Here is an 18,254-nt window from a genome sequence, read left to right as displayed (position 1 = left end):
TCTTATATGCCGGTGCGTCCTATAGGGCGAAAAATACGGTAAGTCTGGGCTGGTGTAGTTTTAGAGACTTTTCAGTGGCTTTGCGCCTTTTTTGCGCCTTTTCACAAAGAGGTGCAGTTGATAAAACCCATATCACATATCACATGTATTGCCAAAATCAGTGGATTGCAACTCAAAATCAGCAGAAATGTGTCAACCAAAAGGCGCAAAAAAAGGCGCAAATAAACCCTGCTTGTGCCTTTTTTGCGCCTTTTTTAGACACAAAAAAACTGTCTAAAGACAATGATAAATGTCGATCTATATGTGCTTCATATATAAGGGGGGGGGGGGGGGGGGAGGTCTCTACCAACAGAGCCTGTGTCGGAATGTCAAAGCTTACACTGTAAAAGCTCCAATAATGGGACCATGCAAGGATATTCACCATCTGTAAAGTTAAGGGGTGACTTTTATAAAAGGTCCTAACAAAAAAAGCAACATTTCGGCTAGGTTCACATCACAATATGTGCCTCCAAGAGGCATGGATACTTTGGGAAACTGTTAAAATGACATGCCGACCTATCTGTGCTCGGACAGGCACAGTTTCATTTATTTTTATGGCCTGAGTGTACTCAGCTAGTGACCATGTTCAAGTAATTTTCCGGGGTGTACACAAGTTTTGGCTCGGACAGGCTTGCAGTACTTTTCAAACCGAGACAAAACTTTGATATATTGAGAAGATGACCTAAATGTAGTCACTAGCTGACTATGCTCATGCTGCTGAAATGAATTGGTGAATTGGGCCTATGCCTGTTTGAGCACAGATATGTCTTCATGTCATTTTGACATTATTCTAATATATCTGTCCCTCAGAGGTACAAATCGTAATGTGAGCCTAGCCTTCTGGGGTCAGGATCGGAATGAGAAATTACTCATTCAGTAAATCAGTGGTCAAAACAGTGTCCCACCTCAGCTATTGATTGACTTAGGGAATACTCGTACTTAACCCTGAAAGCGCTGTGCAGCGGGACCAGGGCTCTGTAAGAACAGTAATGGCAGGGGAACAAGGAAGGTAACTATAGTGTTTTTCTCTTTTTAGCACCTGCTTCTTCATAAAACATATTCCCCGTAATACCCCTTTGACTTACATTTGTCACCACACAATCCCTTCTTGCCAAAGTGAAGGTGAGGAAACTTCAGGGACAGAATGTTAAAATTCTGTACGCCACTTTATTAGTAATTTACATTATTTACTTAGTAAAGTTTATATTATTTACCTTGATATCCATTTCCATCTGCATCTAATCCCGTGGATACTGATTGTCCAAACGTGCTCAGTGAAAAGCCAAGGTTCTTTCCCTGTATTCTCTGGATAATTCATGATAAATACATTACAGTCATTCTCATTGATGATGTACACAATTAGAGATGAGCGAACTTACAGTAAATTCGATTCGTCACAAACTTCTCGGCTCGGCAGTTGATGACTTATCCTGCGTAAATTAGTTCAGCCTTCAGGTGCTCCGGTGGGCTGGAAAAGGTGGATACAGTCCTAGGAAAGAGTCTGCTAGGACTGTATACACCTTTTCCAGCCCACGGGAGCACCTGAAGGCTGAACTAATTTATGCAGGAAAAGTCATCAACTGCCGAGCCGAGAAGTTCGTGACGAATCGAATTTACTGTAAGTTCGCTCATCTCTATACACAATACATAGATACAGTAAGCATATTACAATATATGAGGAGGAGCTGAGCTGATTGAAATAATAAATAAATATTAAACAAAAATAACTTGTGATCAGTCCTTGGGACATAAAGGTACTTGCACTATTTCTCCCTTTACTTTCCCCCATCACAAAATAACGTCTGTTATTAATAACAGGCTATGACAGGTTAAAACTGGTAATGTAAAAATCCCATAGACTATAACAGGATTTTGTAAGAGCCGTTTAACGTCCGTTTTTAATGGTTTTGTTAATGGGTCATTATAACAGATCTTTAAAACGGAGCATTCTGTAGTGTGAAAGCAGCCTATGCTTTTATCTGTGTCCTCTGGTTTAACTATTGAGGGCATTTCTTTACAACAGGGCATGTACCGCCACTATTTAAAGGGGACCTGTGGCCAAAAAAACAATTTAATAGCACAGGGTGCTCAAACCTTTTTGCAGTTACTTGATACACCCTTCGGTCCCTGGAAAATGAGGGGTTATAGTTTGTCTGATGATTCAGAGAATCAGTCAGATGGGTGTGAACATAATTATAATATTGGGAGTGAATATCAGGTGATGGGCTTGATTATACAGTCAGCGGGTGTGAATGTTTTACATGGAGGGGCATGTATACTTAAAGGGGTACTACGGCCCTAAGACATCTTATCCCCTATCCCTTGGATAGGGGATAAGATGTCTTAGGGCCGGAGTACCCCTTTAATCCACACCCCCTGATTGTATTCAAATCTTCATAAAACACCTCAATTGTGATTATTGGTCAAATCACTTTTAGCTCAAGTAATTAGTGCACAAATTGCACAAAAATATTTCTCTAAAAAAATGTACTATGAATAGGAACAGCATCATATCTTCATAATGTGAATGGACACCAACCCACTTATGAGTCTAATGAGTTCACCTGGGTGATCTCCTGCACTAGCACCTTAATGAGATGACCAGCTGCAGTAATCAAACACTCCACCCAAAGCAAAAGGATTGATGGGAAATGTAGTCATTTCAGTGAAGGATTTGCAAACAGAAATGGCTGAAAGCCAATTCCTGTCACATCAGCAAAGACAGGCAATTAACAGGCCTATCCAAAAACCTCTAATATTATTCTCTAATAGCCTATGCTGCAAAAAAAACAAAAACATCTGGTTGCAACTATAGCTTAGCAAATTGATTCCGAAAGAACGGAATTCAGATTGCGTTGAATCTAAAACTATTGGGATTCATTCAAGTGACATCAGAAATAAATGATGGATAATAAAAATACCTGTGTAAATGTAGGTGTAATCCCTTTTTCTCGCCCATTATAAATATATATGGCTCCCATCATATTTTCTTCATGCGGTGCACCAATAGCCACATCTGAAACAAAAAATTATAGCAACTAAATCATCCAAAAATTTAAAGTATATTAATAGACACATTTTATTTATCTTTTAATATGTTCTTTATCAGACTTCATAAAGAAAGTCACTGCATGCTGATGTGCAAAGAATAGTGAAGTGCTTTTCACGAGTCCCTTGAAAAGAAATATTTTGTTTAGACACAAGAGGGCAGTGTTGCACATCACCTTCTGATCACATCATTTCCATTTCTCACATCCTCTATTTTCAGTGTGAGCTTTAAAAAAAAAAAAAAAAAAGTTACTATCATTAATTTATCTATATAGTTACAATAAAAGCATTGTGCATTGGTTTGTAATATTCTTTTTTTTTTTCTATTTAATTTTTTTTTTTTATAAAAAAAAAGACCATAAAAACTGTTTTGTTTTATTTACTCCACTGGCCCTTTTTCTTTTCTTTCCTTTTTTAAAAACAATTTTCTTGACTGGTGCACTGTGTCCTCAGGTTACATCCCAAAGAAATTAATGTGATCTGCTGACTCATCCTTAGTTGTTCTTAAAGGGGTAGACCAGTGGTGACCCAGTGGTGAACAACTTATCCCCTATCCTAAGAATAGGGGATAAGTTTGAGATCGCGGGGGGTCCGACCGCTGGGGCCCCCTGCGATCTCTCTGTACGGGGGCCAGGCTCTCCGCCCAGATAGCAGGTGTCGACCCCCCGCACGAAGCGGCGGCCGACACGCCCCCTCAATACATCTCTATGGCAGAGCCGGAGATTGCCGAAGGCAGCGCTTCGGCTCTGCCATAGAGTTGTATTGAGGGGGCGTGACGGCCGCCGCTTCATGCGGAGGTCGACATGCCCCCTTCCCACGGGCTGTCGGGGCTCCGTACAGGAGATCGCAGGGGGCCCCAGCGGTCGGACCCCTGCGATCTCAAACTTATCCCCTATCCTTAGGATAGGGGATAAGTTGTTCACCACTGGGTCACCGCTGGATTACTCCTTTAAATCATTTAAATGCAGGCAGGTCCCTTTTTTCAATACAGTAGCTTGTTATAGAACAGGGAGAGCTGAGCAGGTCAAAATATATTTTAAAAAGATTGTGTCATTTGCAATTTATTAATATAAAGCTCTGCCCTCTCTGGGTCTGAGCATATGGGTCAGGGGAGGGTCTTACTCGTGCCTTTGTGCCTCTCTGGCCTTATGGGTCTAGAATTTGTCTTACTCATGTCGTCTCCTGGCATATGGTCTGGGGTTGGTCTAATTCATGCATGCCCTCCCTGGCCTTATAGGTCTGTGGTTGGTCTTACTCATGTGATCTCTGGCCTTATGGGTCTAAATATAGTCTAAATCATGCCCTCTCTGGCCTTATGGGTCTAGGTATGGCTAGTATGTTTTTGTTTTTATTATTTTCTTTACACCTTTCCAACATATTCAAACATGTATATTATTCTTTGCTACTGACATAGCCTTATTTTATCTCTGTTTCTCCATGTATGCTGAAACTGACACTCTAGCCGACAGCTGATCAGCAGGTATAGGTAGGTCCTCAGTAGGTTTTGACCACAAGCTCACACTTTTCAGAAAAATTGTATTTAAATAAAACTATCAACCCAAGACATTTAACTTACTAATATAGTGTAATCAAAAATTGTTTTGGCTTAAGTGTGCTTTTGCCTGATTTACTTCCGACAGGAAATTGTGTAGTTCTTTCATTGCTAGTGTGGTGTTGTCTCCAGTTTTCTGGCTCCTCCCTCCCAAGATGAAGCATCATCTGCTGTGTCAGAAGGCTTGGCTGGATGTTGTTTCTGAGCTCAAACCCACCCCTTGAGGCATTTCCCTACCTCTCACCAGCCCCTGCAGCCTACATCGCTATCTCACCATCTTTTGGAAAATCATTGTAGAAATGTGATAGTACCATGACCCTTCCACTAATTAAACATGTGAACATAGCCTTCTGGAGAATGTAGTGTGTTCACAGCATGCTGCCTTGTGCTGAACATGGCAGACAGGGAATGAATGCAGCAGGTGCTGCAACCTCACTGATGTGCAATAGTCTAATATGAAATGAGAGGGTGCAGAGCTGGCAGGATTTCTGTGAGAGGGAAGAAGACACAGTGAGAGGACTGTGATGGAGAGCTGAGGGAAAGCTAAGCATTCTGGGAATTGTAGTACTGGGCCACTGCTCAACCAGAAGTACAACTTTAAAAACAAATAGAATTTTAGTGGTTTCAGAACTGGGACAGACTGGTAAGCAATCCTATGTTCTTGTGTAGAATTTTTATTATTTTGTACTGGTGTCAGAGTACCCTAGTACCCCATCCTTCTGGCTAATAAGAACAAAATCACAGACTAGCTATATCTATACCACCATTGCCACATACTACTTTCAATGTTACTTAGAGCTCAGATATTTGGCAAGAAGCCTCTGACTTACAATGTTAGATGTATGTTGCTGGAGCAGCTTGTAATTGTGCAAGAATAAAAATAAAAAATAAATAAATAAAAAAGTTTCATAGTCTTATAATTTTAACAGCAGAGAAATAATAATAATGCAAAGATATATATTGCTGGAGCAGCTTGTTATTGTGCAAGAATAAAAAAGAAATAAAAAAAACTTTCGTAGTCTTATCATTTTAACAGCAGAGAACATAGTAATGCAATTTTGTAACACCAGGATTTTACCTAACATGCTTGATAAATTTTATTTACAAAGACTGACCATTGGCAACCACTGTATATGAACTTGGCCCATAACATATAGAAGCCTACTTGTTTTCTTTGCTCTCCGTATACTATGAAAGGGAAAGCAGTAAAGTGCAGAAGTGCTGATGTTCTGCTTACTTTGCCTTTTCAACCTCTACTGTGTTCTGGGAACATTTTGCAATTCATAAAAAATTATGAGGAAATCATTGGATCTAGTTATGTAATCTGATTCTGTAGCTTTCCATCAGCTTCTCCTGTCCACTTCCTTCTTGATGACCTTTCGGCAATAATAATTTCAAAGAAATAAAGGGTTGCATGTGTCTTTTTACAGAAGTATGGGAAGTTTCTGCACCTATGCAACTGGCGGCATGTTGGGAGTGCACATCAGTAGGGGAAATTATTGGCAGACCATCCCTCGCATTACAACATCCATATATGCTGGAGAAAGAAAAGACTTCGTAATAACAGGATTTCATGGCGCTGATCAGGACGCAGGACTCACAGATGAAAAGTAACGACCATCAGGTTTATTACAGGGGTACTCCGGTGGAAAACTATTTTTTTTAATTTTTTAATCAACTGGTGCCAGAAAGTTAAACACAGTTGTACATTATCAATACAGTGGAGAGTTAGAAAAACATCGGCACTCACCAGTCTTCTCTTTAAAAGCTTCTTTATTGATACATACTCACAACATGAAATGCAGTCAGGGAGAGGGATCTGTGCAGGGGGGGGGGGGGGGGGTAAGTAATAGGCAACAGACTCTGTTTCGCTCGTTACACGAGCTTCATCCGGCCATCATGGCTGGATGAAGCTCGTGTAACGAGCGAAACAGAGTCTGTTGCCTACTACTTACCCCCCATGCACAGATCCCTCTCCCTGACTGCATTTTATGTTGTGAGTATGTATCAATAAAGAAGCTTTTAAAGAGAATACCGGTGAGTGCCGATGTTTTTCTAACTCTCCACTGTATTGAAGATTTGAACTACATCAGAGCACCACCACATCTCTATTGGTTTGTCCTTGTCGTACGCCCGTCTCATAGTCCAGCTTAGCCAGTAGGAGCAGTGCCGAATATCACATCTTCGCTTTGACATTTGTAAATTACTTCTATTAAAAAATCTTAATCCTTCCAGTAGTTATTAGCTGATGAATACTACAGAGGAAATTCTTTTCTTTTTGCAACACAGTGCTCTCTGCTGACATCATGACCACAGTTCTCTCTGCTGACATCTCTGTCCATTTTAGGAACTGTCCAGAGCAGCATACGGTATTTTTCTATGGGGATTTTCTCCTACTCTGGACAGTTCCTAAAATGGACAGAGATGTCAGCAGAGAGCACTGTGCTCATGATGTCAGCAGACAGCTCTGTGTTCCAAAAAGAAAATAATTTCCTCTGTAGTATTCAGCAGCTAATAAGTACTGGATTTTTTAATAGAAGTAATTTACAAATCTGTTTAACTTTCTGCCACCAGTTGATTTAAAGGGGTTATCATGGCGCTAATAAGGACGCAGGACTCACAGATTAAAAGTAACAACCATCAGGTTTATGAACAATAATGCAACGCGTTTCGCTGCGCATGCGTAGTGAAACGCGTTGCATTATTGTTAAAGGGGTACTCCGGTGGAAAACTTTTTTTTTTTTTTTCTTTAAGGGGTTATCCAGGAAAAAACTTTTTTTTTTTATATATATATATATATATATATCAACTGGCTCCAGAAAGTTAAACAGATTTGTAAATTACTTCTACTAAAAAATCTCAATCCTTTCAGTACTTATGAGCTTCTGAAGTTAAAGTTGTTATTTTCTAAGTGCTCTCTGATGACAGTTGTCAAGGGAACCGCCCAGTTTAGAAGCAAATCCCCATAGCAGACCTCTTCTAAACTGGGTGGTTCTCGAGACACGTGTCATCAGAGAGCACTGAGACAGAAAAGAACAACCTTAACTTCCGAAGCTCATAAGTACTGAAAGGATTAAGATTTTTTAAAAGTAGTAATTTACAAATCTGTTTAACTTTCTGGAGCCAGTTGATATATAAGAAAAAGTTTTTTCCTGGATAACCCCTTAAAAAAAAAAATTAAGTTTTCTACCGGAGTACCCCTTTAACAATAATGCAACGCGTTTCGCTGCGCATGCGCAGCGAAATGCGTTGCATTATTGTTAATAAACCTGATGGTCGTTACTTTTAATCTGTGAGTCCTGCGTCCTGATTAGCGCCATGAAATCCTGGTATTATGAAGTCTTTTCTTTCTACTCATACTGCAACTCCAGGAAGGCTGCAGACGGACCCCTATTCAACTACACACCTTTACCATTGTTGTGTATGTTGTTGAACAACCCCTTTCGGTAAGTGGTATTGAATCCCTAATTTACCCATACCCTTACCACCTACGTTACTCCACAGGGAGCGCCTTTGTTTTTTCTTATTATACGCTGGAGTCAGGGAAAGGGATGAATGCTAAAAGTTCAGTGAATACAATGTAATACTGACATTTCTGGGATACCTTCTTCTCCTTCTTTTATGAAAAAATCTGAAAGCTTGCTATTTTTTATTTACTGATTCCTATATTTAGACAGATGTTCGATATACTGTATTTTATTCACAAAGAGTGTAGCTGGGACATTTTAATTTTGCAGTTTAAGGCTATGTTCACGCACAATATTTGGTCCTGTCATTGTACCCACAATAAAATGGCCATTATTTTCCAGCTGTCTTTTTCTAAAATAATGGCAAATTTGTAATATATCTTTTCAAAGACAAATAACTCTTTCTTCAATTATCAGGCTCCTTCCTGCCTCCCTTCTAGGCTGAACATTCACTCTGAAAAACTGCTACAATCTGTCTGAGACTGACTAGATCACTGAAGGATTAGTTACATGCTGCCACTAAAAGTCTACTGGGAGGGAAAGGGGGAGAACATTGTGAGGCAAAAACTCAGAGAGAAGGCCCCAGCAACTTGTAACATATTAATTCATTAATAAAATAAGAAACACATCCTCAATTGTGTGCGTACAAACCCTTAAATAATAACCTTCAACTAGTTTTGCATAAGCGGTACAAATGAATGTAATAAACAGAGACTTAGGAGAAGGCTTCAGCAGCTTGTAGAAGTATTATACTTCCCCTAAGGGCTTGATGCTTGATTTACAGCATAGACTTCTCAGTACTGTTCTATAATGTCCTCCATGCTGCTGAGGATGTGCTATAGAGATATAGGAGGGCAGGATCACCTTATCTGTGTGTGTAGTGTATGGAGACATAGCAGAATCTGGTAAAATGTTATATACAAGTTATACAATGGCCAAAAATAATGCTACTCCTTATTTAGTGCTATTTTTTGAGGCCTATTTACAAAAAAAAATAAAAAAATAAACAATCTGATTGGTTGTTATGGGCAACTGCACCACTCTTCCTCTACACAAATTTTGAAAATATACCCAATGGGAAGCAAAATCGGCTGCAGAAAATCTGTAGCAAACTGTGAAGCAAAATACACACGTGTGAACTAACTCTTAGTATATCAAAAAACATAAGGGCTGTTATTGGTGGCATTTTAAAATGCTACTGCACAATATTTGGTAGATTTTAACCTCTCCTTCTATGTCGAATATTATTGCAGTCTGTTAAATATTTTTGAATATATTTGTAAATTGGAATCTGCACTAAAAAATTTTTTTTTAAACCCATGACTAGAGATGAACGAATTTACAGTAAATTCGATTCGTCACAAACTTCTCGGCTCGGCAGTTGATGTCTTATCCTGCATAAATTAGTTCAGCTTTCAGGTGCTCCGGTGGGCTGGAAAAGGTGGATACAGTCCTAGGAGAGAGTCTCCTAGGACTGTATCCACCTTTTCCAGCCCACGGGAGCACCTGAAAGCTGAACTAATTTATGCAGGATAAGTCATCAACTGCCGAGCCGAGAAGTTTGTGACAAATCGAATTTACTGTAAATTCGCTCATCTCTACCCATGACCTTTACAGTGTTGGCCTTACTGTACATTCCAGAACAAACATTAAGTCCATCATTGGTCTAGAGAATATATGTGTATATATATATATATATATATATATATATATATATATATAATGATATAGAGCAGCTGACTTCAATGAACGTATATAAAGGAAAGAATCCAATTTCAGAAACAGAGCCAAAATCTCTGCGCCTTATGCCAAACAGAAAATGAGAACTCAAGTGAGTCGAACATGATGAGACTGAAGGCCAAGTATAACCACTTACGAAAAAGAATTATATGAATCCATTCTATTTTATACCATGGAATCAGATCTGTAAACAGAATAAGGCAAATGAATGAAAAGGAGGGTGATCCGACCAATGGTACCCCTGTGATCTCCAGAATGCGTCCACTTGCACCCACCTTCCGAGACGTACTCAATGGGCCAGTCAATCATTCGGCGGCTGCAGTGGTGTCCTGCCTCAGTCAGTGATTGGCGGAGGAAGCCGTCACTTCCCAGACCAGTGGGGGCAGGATTGCTCAGCACCAAGAGTCAGGTACCATTCTGGATGAAGATGTGCCGTCTCATAGATGGCAATGTGCCGGAAATGTGCCGTCTTATTCATGGCAATGCATTCCCGAGACAATCCTTTTCTTTCTGCAAATGCCAGAATTGTGTACACAGTGCAGCAGAATCCACTTGAAATGAATGGAACTCTACTGCAGCGGAATATCCATGCGAAACATTTCACCGGAATTCTGCGCGGACATTCCACCTTGTGAACATACTCTCAGGGTAAGTTTAGATTTTTTTTTTGCCGCAGAAAATCCGCCATGGCTAAAGTCTGCAGTGGGAGACTTTCTGAAGATCTGCCCATGTGAACCCTGAAACCCTAAGGGTACGTTCACACGTGCATATTTTTGCTGCAGCGACATCAATGGGCAGCAAAATCTGTTAAAGAAAAGCTGCAGCAGATCTGCAACTGAAAATACGCACGTGTGAATGCATCCTGATAGTAGATTTCCCTTCTGACTTTAATGGGAAACTTAAAATCAACAATAAATATGCAGTTGTTGCAGATTTTGCAGCAAAAACGCTATGGACCTGCAGCAAAATCTGCAACTGTTATGTGTTATTTTTAACATTGTTCTGTGCAGCCTGACAAGGAGAACAGACACTGTGCCACAACGCTCCGTCTGCCCACAGATGTAGGCAGACAGGTCGATGGGCAGAGGGAACGTGTCGTCATGAATATCAAGAAGCACCTGCGCAAGCACATAATGGAGAGGACTAGTGCACAGCATTTGGTGACCTCGATATTCATCACAATGTTTAGAGAATGGCTTCACCAAACCACTTATATATCATTATTCTGTCACTAGTTTATGCTGCTCTCAGATAGAGGATTCTCTTTTACAGTATATATTCTGACCTGTATTCCACATTGTAAATTCTGCAACAACTCCCCATCAAAATGTGATTTATGGTTGTATATCTTCCTGTGGAAGTTCTGCAGACACTGCAGAAAATCTGCAGCACTGCCATCTCGTGTGGTCTTACTCTATAACCACATAACAGTCAACAATGGGTGTCTGAGTGCTGTAAATAGGACCCTGCCGAGTTATAAACCTGATTCTCTAGTTATCAGATTACAATAAAATGTTTGTTCCATTGATGTCCTAAAAGGACGTCAGAGCTGCAATCCATGTGCCTCACATTGCCTTCGGATCCTTCCATGGGGGTATAGTGAGCATATGGTGACTGTTTATATAAACGTGTAATGACAGCTGTAGGAAGTGACAAGCCGCCGTCTATGAAGTAACTCAGAGCGATTAGTCTTCTGGCTGTAGGTTTTGCCCCCAACTGTTCTTTAGGCATTTAAATAAACAGTGATGGTTTTCTGCTTGCCCTGGATGTGCTGAACTTTCACTGCCCGTCCAAAGGGAAAGTTCTCAGTCCTCTTTAGGCTTTAAAAAATTAAAACAAAATTCTGTCAGAAAACCAACAGTAATGCAGAATTTAGTTATTCTTGATGTCATCGTTCAGACATGTAGGCGTGTTATTCAATCACATTGTATACACGTTAAGCTAGTTTTTTATGGCATTTTTTCTGCCAATACTTTTTAATCCTGTGGCAGTTTTTCACTGCCTCCAGGGTACAACTCTGTATCTGATGCAGGTGCCCGGCCCGCGGAGTATAAGGCGGTAAGCAAATTAACTCTGTCATTGCTGGGGCGGTGCACATCACTCAACCCAGCAAGGGGTTTCAGCAGGGCTGGTTCTGCCTATAGGCAAAATCATGATGGGGGCGCTGCCCTGCCTGCTACAAGAAAGTTAGTAGCCACCAGCATCCAAAGCACTTGTTGATCCTAAGCACCCGCCCAGCCAGCACCACTGTCTAAGCACGTCCCCCCCCCCCCTTTCGGGTAACATAATAATCTGCATTCTTCAGCCTGCTAAAGGAGCGCAGTGCCACCTTCAAGGCAGACAGGCAGGTCAGGTCCGTCCAGTATCCTGACATCGTGCGCACCGCCATACATCTGCCCCAACCCCCCTCCTCTACTGTGTGATCACATCTGTCTGCCTTGGAGCCTCGGAGGAGTACTGCTTTTAGCAGCGAAGTGCTCCTCAGAGGCAGACAGACATGATTACTGATGTCCTCTGTCTCATGACATCACAACTCTGTCTCCTCCCCTCCCCCACCACTTGGGCTATAGAGGACAATGATGACACTACTGATAGCCGATGGGGGCTTGTGTGCGGATTCTTACAGCATGTGTAAGTGCACGAGTATGTATGTTTGTAGCAGTGTGTCACCCCAGTAGTAAGGTAATTACATGAGGAGGAGGTTTGTTACAGTGTGTCACCCCAGTAGTAAGGTAATTACATGAGGAGGAGGTTTGTTACAGTGTGTCACCCCAGTAGTAAGGTAATTACATGAGGAGGAGGTTTGTTACAGTGTGTCACCCCAGTAGTAAGGTAATTACATGAGGAGCAGGTATGTTACAGTGTGTCACCCCAGAAGTAAGGTGATTGAGAAGCAGGTTTGTTACAATGTGTCACTCCAGTAGTAATGTAATTACATGAGGAGGTTTGTTACAGTGTGTCACCCCAGAAGTAAGGTGATTGAGGAGGAGGTTTCTTAGTGTGTCACCCCAGTAGTAAGGTAACTACATGAGGAGGAGGTTTGTTACAGTGTGTCACCCCAGTAGTAAGGTAATTACATGAGGAGGAGGTTGTTACAGTGTGTCACCCCAGAAGTAAGGTGATTGAGGAGGAGGTTTGTTACAGTGTGTCACCCCAGTAGTTAGGTAATTACATGAGGAAGAGGGTTGTTACATTGTGTCACCCCAGTAGTAAGGTAATTACATGAGAAGGGGGTTTGTGACAGTGTGTCACCCCAGTAGTAAGGTAATTACATGAGAAGGCGGTTTGGGACAGTGTGTCTCCCCAGTAGTAACATGATTTCATGGCGAGGAGGTTTGTTATATTGTCTCACCCCAGAAGTAAGGTGGGGTGTGTCAAAGTGCGGAGCTAATGGGCAGGCTCAAGTGTGGCAAAATTAGCTTTCGCCTAGGGTGGCAAAAATCCTTGCACCAGCCCTGGGTTACAGTAAAGCAGTGATCTATACAGATAACTGGTCTACTGTATATTCTTGCTGGGCAGAAGATATACAATGTATACCTTCTGTCCAGCATGATCTGTACCTGCGTAGAAGAGCTACACAGGGCCGCCGCAGACAGGTAAGCCCTGTATGTCAATTAGCTGTGTGACGTAGGCAGAAACTGTTGCCTGACTGCTGGAGCAATTATAAAACTGTGTTTTAGTAAGTATAAAACAGCTACATTTATTGATAAAGGTGTCTTAGGAATATGCTTGTGAAGCCTTAGTGCACTGTGTATGCAGCTTCCTTATCTTATTCTTGGTGACAGTTGTGCTTTAAGGGAGTTGATATAATGTCACATGAATGCAGAAAATGTTTTGTTTCTCGGAGAGTGAGCGGAGACATAAAATGGGGTCGGAGGGCGGAGGTCATTGCTAGCTGAGGAGTGAAGCACACTACTACCTGCTTCCCCCTGCTCGTTCTCCTGATCACAAGGTCTTAGTACTGAGACCCCAACCAATCAAAACTATTGACAAATCTCTGTGACATGCCAAAAAAAAATAAAGGAATACAGTATGTCAAGATTTACTTTAGGGAAAAACTAGATCTGGGCTCAATGTCAAAATTTTTAAGAACTCCTAGCCCAGTCACACCCTAAGGTGGAGATCAGCTTCATCCCAAAACAATACTCATACGAATTAATGGAATGTGCCCAAAAATATGATTACAATAAGCATCACTTATAATCTTTACAGTTGGTGGGGCAAAAAAGTGGGGCAAAAAAGTATTTAGTCAGCCACCAATTGTGCAATTTCTCCCACTTAAAAAGATGAGAGAGGCCTGTAATTATCATCATAGGTATACCTCAACTATGAGAGACAGAATGAAAAAAAAAATCCATAAAATCACATTGTCTGATTTATAAAGAAATGATTTGCAAATTATGGTGGAAAATAAGTATTTGGTCAATAATAAAAGTTCATCTCAATACTTTGTTATATACCCTTTGTTGGCAATGAGGTCAAATGTTTTCTGTAAGTCTTCACAAGGTTTTCACACACTGTTGCTGGTATTTTGGCCAATTCCTCCATGCAGATCTCCTCTAGAGCAGTGATATTTTGGGGCTGTCGCTGGACAACACTGACTTTCAACTGCCTACAAAGGTTTTCTATGGGGTTGAGATCTGGAGACTGGCTAGGCCACTCCAGGACCTTTAAATGCTTCTTACAAAGCCACTCCTTTGTTGCCCGGGTGGAGTGTTTGGGATCATTGTCATGCTGAAAGACCCAGCCAGGTTTCATCTTCAATGTCTTTGCTGATGGAAGGAGGTTTTCACTCAAAATCTCACAATACATGGCCCCATTCTGGTCCCTTAGCAGAAAAACAGCCTCAAATCACGATGTTTCCACCCCCATGCTTCACAGTAGGTATGGTGTTCTTTGGATGCAACTCAGCATTCTTTCTCCTCCAAACATGACGAGTTGGGTTTTTACCAAAAAGTTCTACAATGGTTTCATCTGACCATATGACATTCTCCCAATACTCTTCTGGATCATCCAAATGCTCTCAAGCAAATTTCAGATGGGCCAAGACATGTACTGGCTTAAGCAGGGAGACACGTCTGGCACTGCATGATTTAAGTCCCTGGTGGCGTAGTGTGTTACTGATGGTAGCATTTGTTACATTGGTCCAAGCTCTCTGTAGGTTATTCACTAGCCCCCCCCCCCCCCCCCGTGTGGTTGTGAAATTTTTGCTCACTGTCCTTGTGATCATTTTCACACCACGGGGTGAGATCTTGCCCAGATCGAGAGAGATTATCAGTGGTCTTGTATGTCTTCCATTTTCTAATAATTGCTCCCACAGTTGATTTCTTCACAACAAGCTGCTTGCCAATTGCAGATTCAGTCTTCCCAGCCTGGTGCAGGTCTACAATTTTGTTTTTGGTGTCCCTCGACTGCTCTTTGGTCTTGGCCATAGTGGAGTTTGGAGTGTGACTGTTTGAGGTTGTGGACAGGTGTCTTTTATACTGATAACAAATTCAAACAGGTGCCATTAATACAGGTAACAAGTGGAGAACAGAGGAGACTCTTGAAGAAGTTACAGATCTGTAAAAGCCAGAAATCTTGGTTGTTTGTAGGTGATCAAATACTTATTTTCCACCATAATTTGCAAATAAATTCTTTAAAAATCGGACAATGTGATGTTATGGATTTTTTTTTCTCATTATGTCTCTCATAGTTGAGGTATACCTATGATGATAATTACAGGCCTCCCTAATCTTTTTAAGTGGGAGAACTTGCACAATTGGTGGCTGACTGAATAATTTTTTGCTCCACTCTATGTCCTGTCAGCTTTTATCTGATTAGTATAAAATTAAGGTGAATATCTCATGATGAACAACAAAGGTTTTGTCAGGGTCACTTCAGACCCTCCAATATAAACTGTGTACTAAAATAAGTAAAAACCTTGTTTTATTGTGTAACTATTTCGTTTTGTTATATTTAGTGTTACCAGCTACAGGTATCTGTGGTTTTCCCCTCCCTTCCTCTTCACACTGTTTTCTCTTGTCTTACCGAACCTGCTCTATGGTTTCATCTTATCTAGAACAGTTAGGTCACTTATTAAGATTCTTTCTGTTGTATCTTAGACCATCTCTGGCAGTGGCCATTCATCCTTGTGATAGGTGTATCTCCACATCTTCATCATTACTTGTCTTCTTCTCCTTACAGTTTGATTTGTTGTAGAACTGGTGACTCTCAACTATGTGTTGAGACTTTTCAAAAGAATTTTCAAAAAAATAAATGCTGTCTATTGGAAAATATCAAGAAACATTTAAAAGGATATTCTTATCTTGGATATCTAAGATAGTAGATAAAAATAGTTGTGGGCCCCAACTCTGAAAACCGAACCTAACTTCAGAATGGCGGTCCCATAATCCCAATCACCCTAAGAGGCTGCAATGAATAAAGATTATAACCAGGATTATGTTAACAGCTGTGAAATGGAGTCATAGAAAGGGCGTAACACAGTGTACGGTGCTATTTCTGTAACTCCAATGCACTTCTGTGAAAGTTACAGAAACAGTGTTGCACAGTGAGCCTGACTGTTTCTGTAATCTGAGCAACGTCTCCATTCAACAAGCAGGTGGGTGCTTGAGGAACCCTCTTCGTAGTGATAGGGGCTGTGGATATGCCATAAATTTGGGAACACCCTTTAAAAAGGCACCTGGAATTTTCATGAATCCATGTAATTTTAAATGCACGACCTTTAACTGCAATCTAATTTAAGTGTGAACCCAGCCCTACTAGACCTGGGTGGGAACCAGTTTTGAACAATAAATGAACAAAAGATGGATTTTAAACCATCTATTAGGCAGAAGTAGCAAAAATCGAGAAGTCTGACGTATGTGTCACCCCACAGAAAACCTCACCCCTTTCACACAATAGACAGCACAGCCAAGTAAATTTTCTATAGTTTCAATATTACTTGTTGTAACTATATTAATTGTTGTAACTATATTCCGTGCTGTCTATAACTATATTATTTTTGGTTGCAGGGTTGCATATAGAGTTATTTAGATGCTTTTATTAGAAACCAGAAAACAGTGTACTTTTTTCTTTTTATTCATTCTTTTGAAATTATTTCACAGAAATTTCAGCCTTTAAAGGGGTACTCCACCCCTGGACATCTTATCTCCAATCCAAATGATAAGGCATAAGATGTCTGATCGCGGGGGTCCAGTGACTAGGACTCTCTGCAATCTCCGGGCCGGCACCCTTGCGTTATGAACATTTTTGGGGCGGCCGTGGTCATGAAGTCACGCCCTTTCTATCATGTCTATGCAACCTACCCTAATCACCAGGATGTGCACACACATTTTGGGGGGCAGGGGCTGAACTGAAGAAAAAGGGCACTTCCCATTATTATTTATATAAATGTCCACATACTGATGCCAGACTGACCAGCACTGCCCAGGGCACTTTTAGAAGTAACATCAAAAGGGCAGGGGCTCAAGCCCCCTTTCTAGTCAACCTGTGCACATCCCTGCCTAATCTGATAATACAAATATTGTGTCATATCATCATCAATGTCAGCATGAGCATGCAGAAACACTGTTCTTTGGAACAATTCCTTTTGTGCATAGTTCTAAATCTCCAAAGGTCTATTTGTACACATGAGCTGCACCTCTCAGGAAAAGTGGACACAAGGATTTTGTTCTATTGCTTTGAGGCCAGGATTCCATTGAGGTTTTTTGTCCACCAGCAAAAACGCCAGAAAAACTGTCACATCTTTTTCCTGCGTTTTGGCAGTTTTGCTGGTGTGTGGAAACAGTTATTTTTGTATCCTGTGGCAATTTTTTCACTGCCTTCAGGTACCACTCCATGGGTCGGATGCAGAGTCCCCGGTCCACGGAGTTTAAGGTGGTAAGGAGTGATGTATACAGGGTGCAGAGCATCACTACTTACCTCCGCCGGCTGTATAGCATACAGGGGTGCATGGTGTAACCATGCATATTATACAGGAGCCCAGCAAGGAAAGAGTTAACCCACACTGCTGGGTTAAGTCTTTGTGCGCTATCCTGTATATACAGCTGTCTATAGATGACTGTATATACAGGATATAGTAGGCAGATATCAACAATTGTAGGCTCCCTGTTTAGGAACACACTGCAGTATGAGAGCACTCCCCAGGGGAGAGTGCCAAAAATGTACTAACTTTTTTTTTTTCTTTCCTTCTCATTTCAGATACATGAATGCGGACATAGCTGTCATAATTCATAATCCGCGTCGCTAAGAGACGGGAGCTCTGATTGGTGAAAAGCTTTTCACCAATCAGAACCCCTGCCTCCCGGTGGCGGGGATTATGAATTATGACAGCTGTGCATATAGTAGCCTAGAGCCGGCAGGGAGAACAGTGGAGCCTCATGTGCCGCCCACTTGTTAAGTTAATA

General features: G+C 41.1%; 1 protein-coding gene across 1 annotated transcript in view; it reads right to left on the bottom strand.

Moving 5' to 3' along the window:
- The window catches only part of ITGA4 (integrin subunit alpha 4), a 155,561-nt gene that overhangs the window by 53,607 nt on the left and 83,700 nt on the right, over nt 1-18,254 (bottom strand). The window contains exons 11-12 of the mRNA XM_056534623.1: nt 2,961-3,055; nt 1,254-1,344 (exon numbers count right to left, since the gene is read on the bottom strand). Of these exons, the coding sequence (XP_056390598.1) occupies nt 1,254-1,344; nt 2,961-3,055 (186 nt within the window). The remainder of the gene's footprint in view (nt 1-1,253; nt 1,345-2,960; nt 3,056-18,254) is intronic.

The sequence above is a fragment of the Hyla sarda genome, chromosome 8 (assembly GCF_029499605.1).
Source record: "Hyla sarda isolate aHylSar1 chromosome 8, aHylSar1.hap1, whole genome shotgun sequence".
In the NCBI taxonomy this organism is placed as follows: domain Eukaryota; kingdom Metazoa; phylum Chordata; class Amphibia; order Anura; family Hylidae; genus Hyla; species Hyla sarda.
Note: the sequence above shows the minus strand (reverse complement) of the source record. Positions and strands in the feature narration are given on the sequence as shown.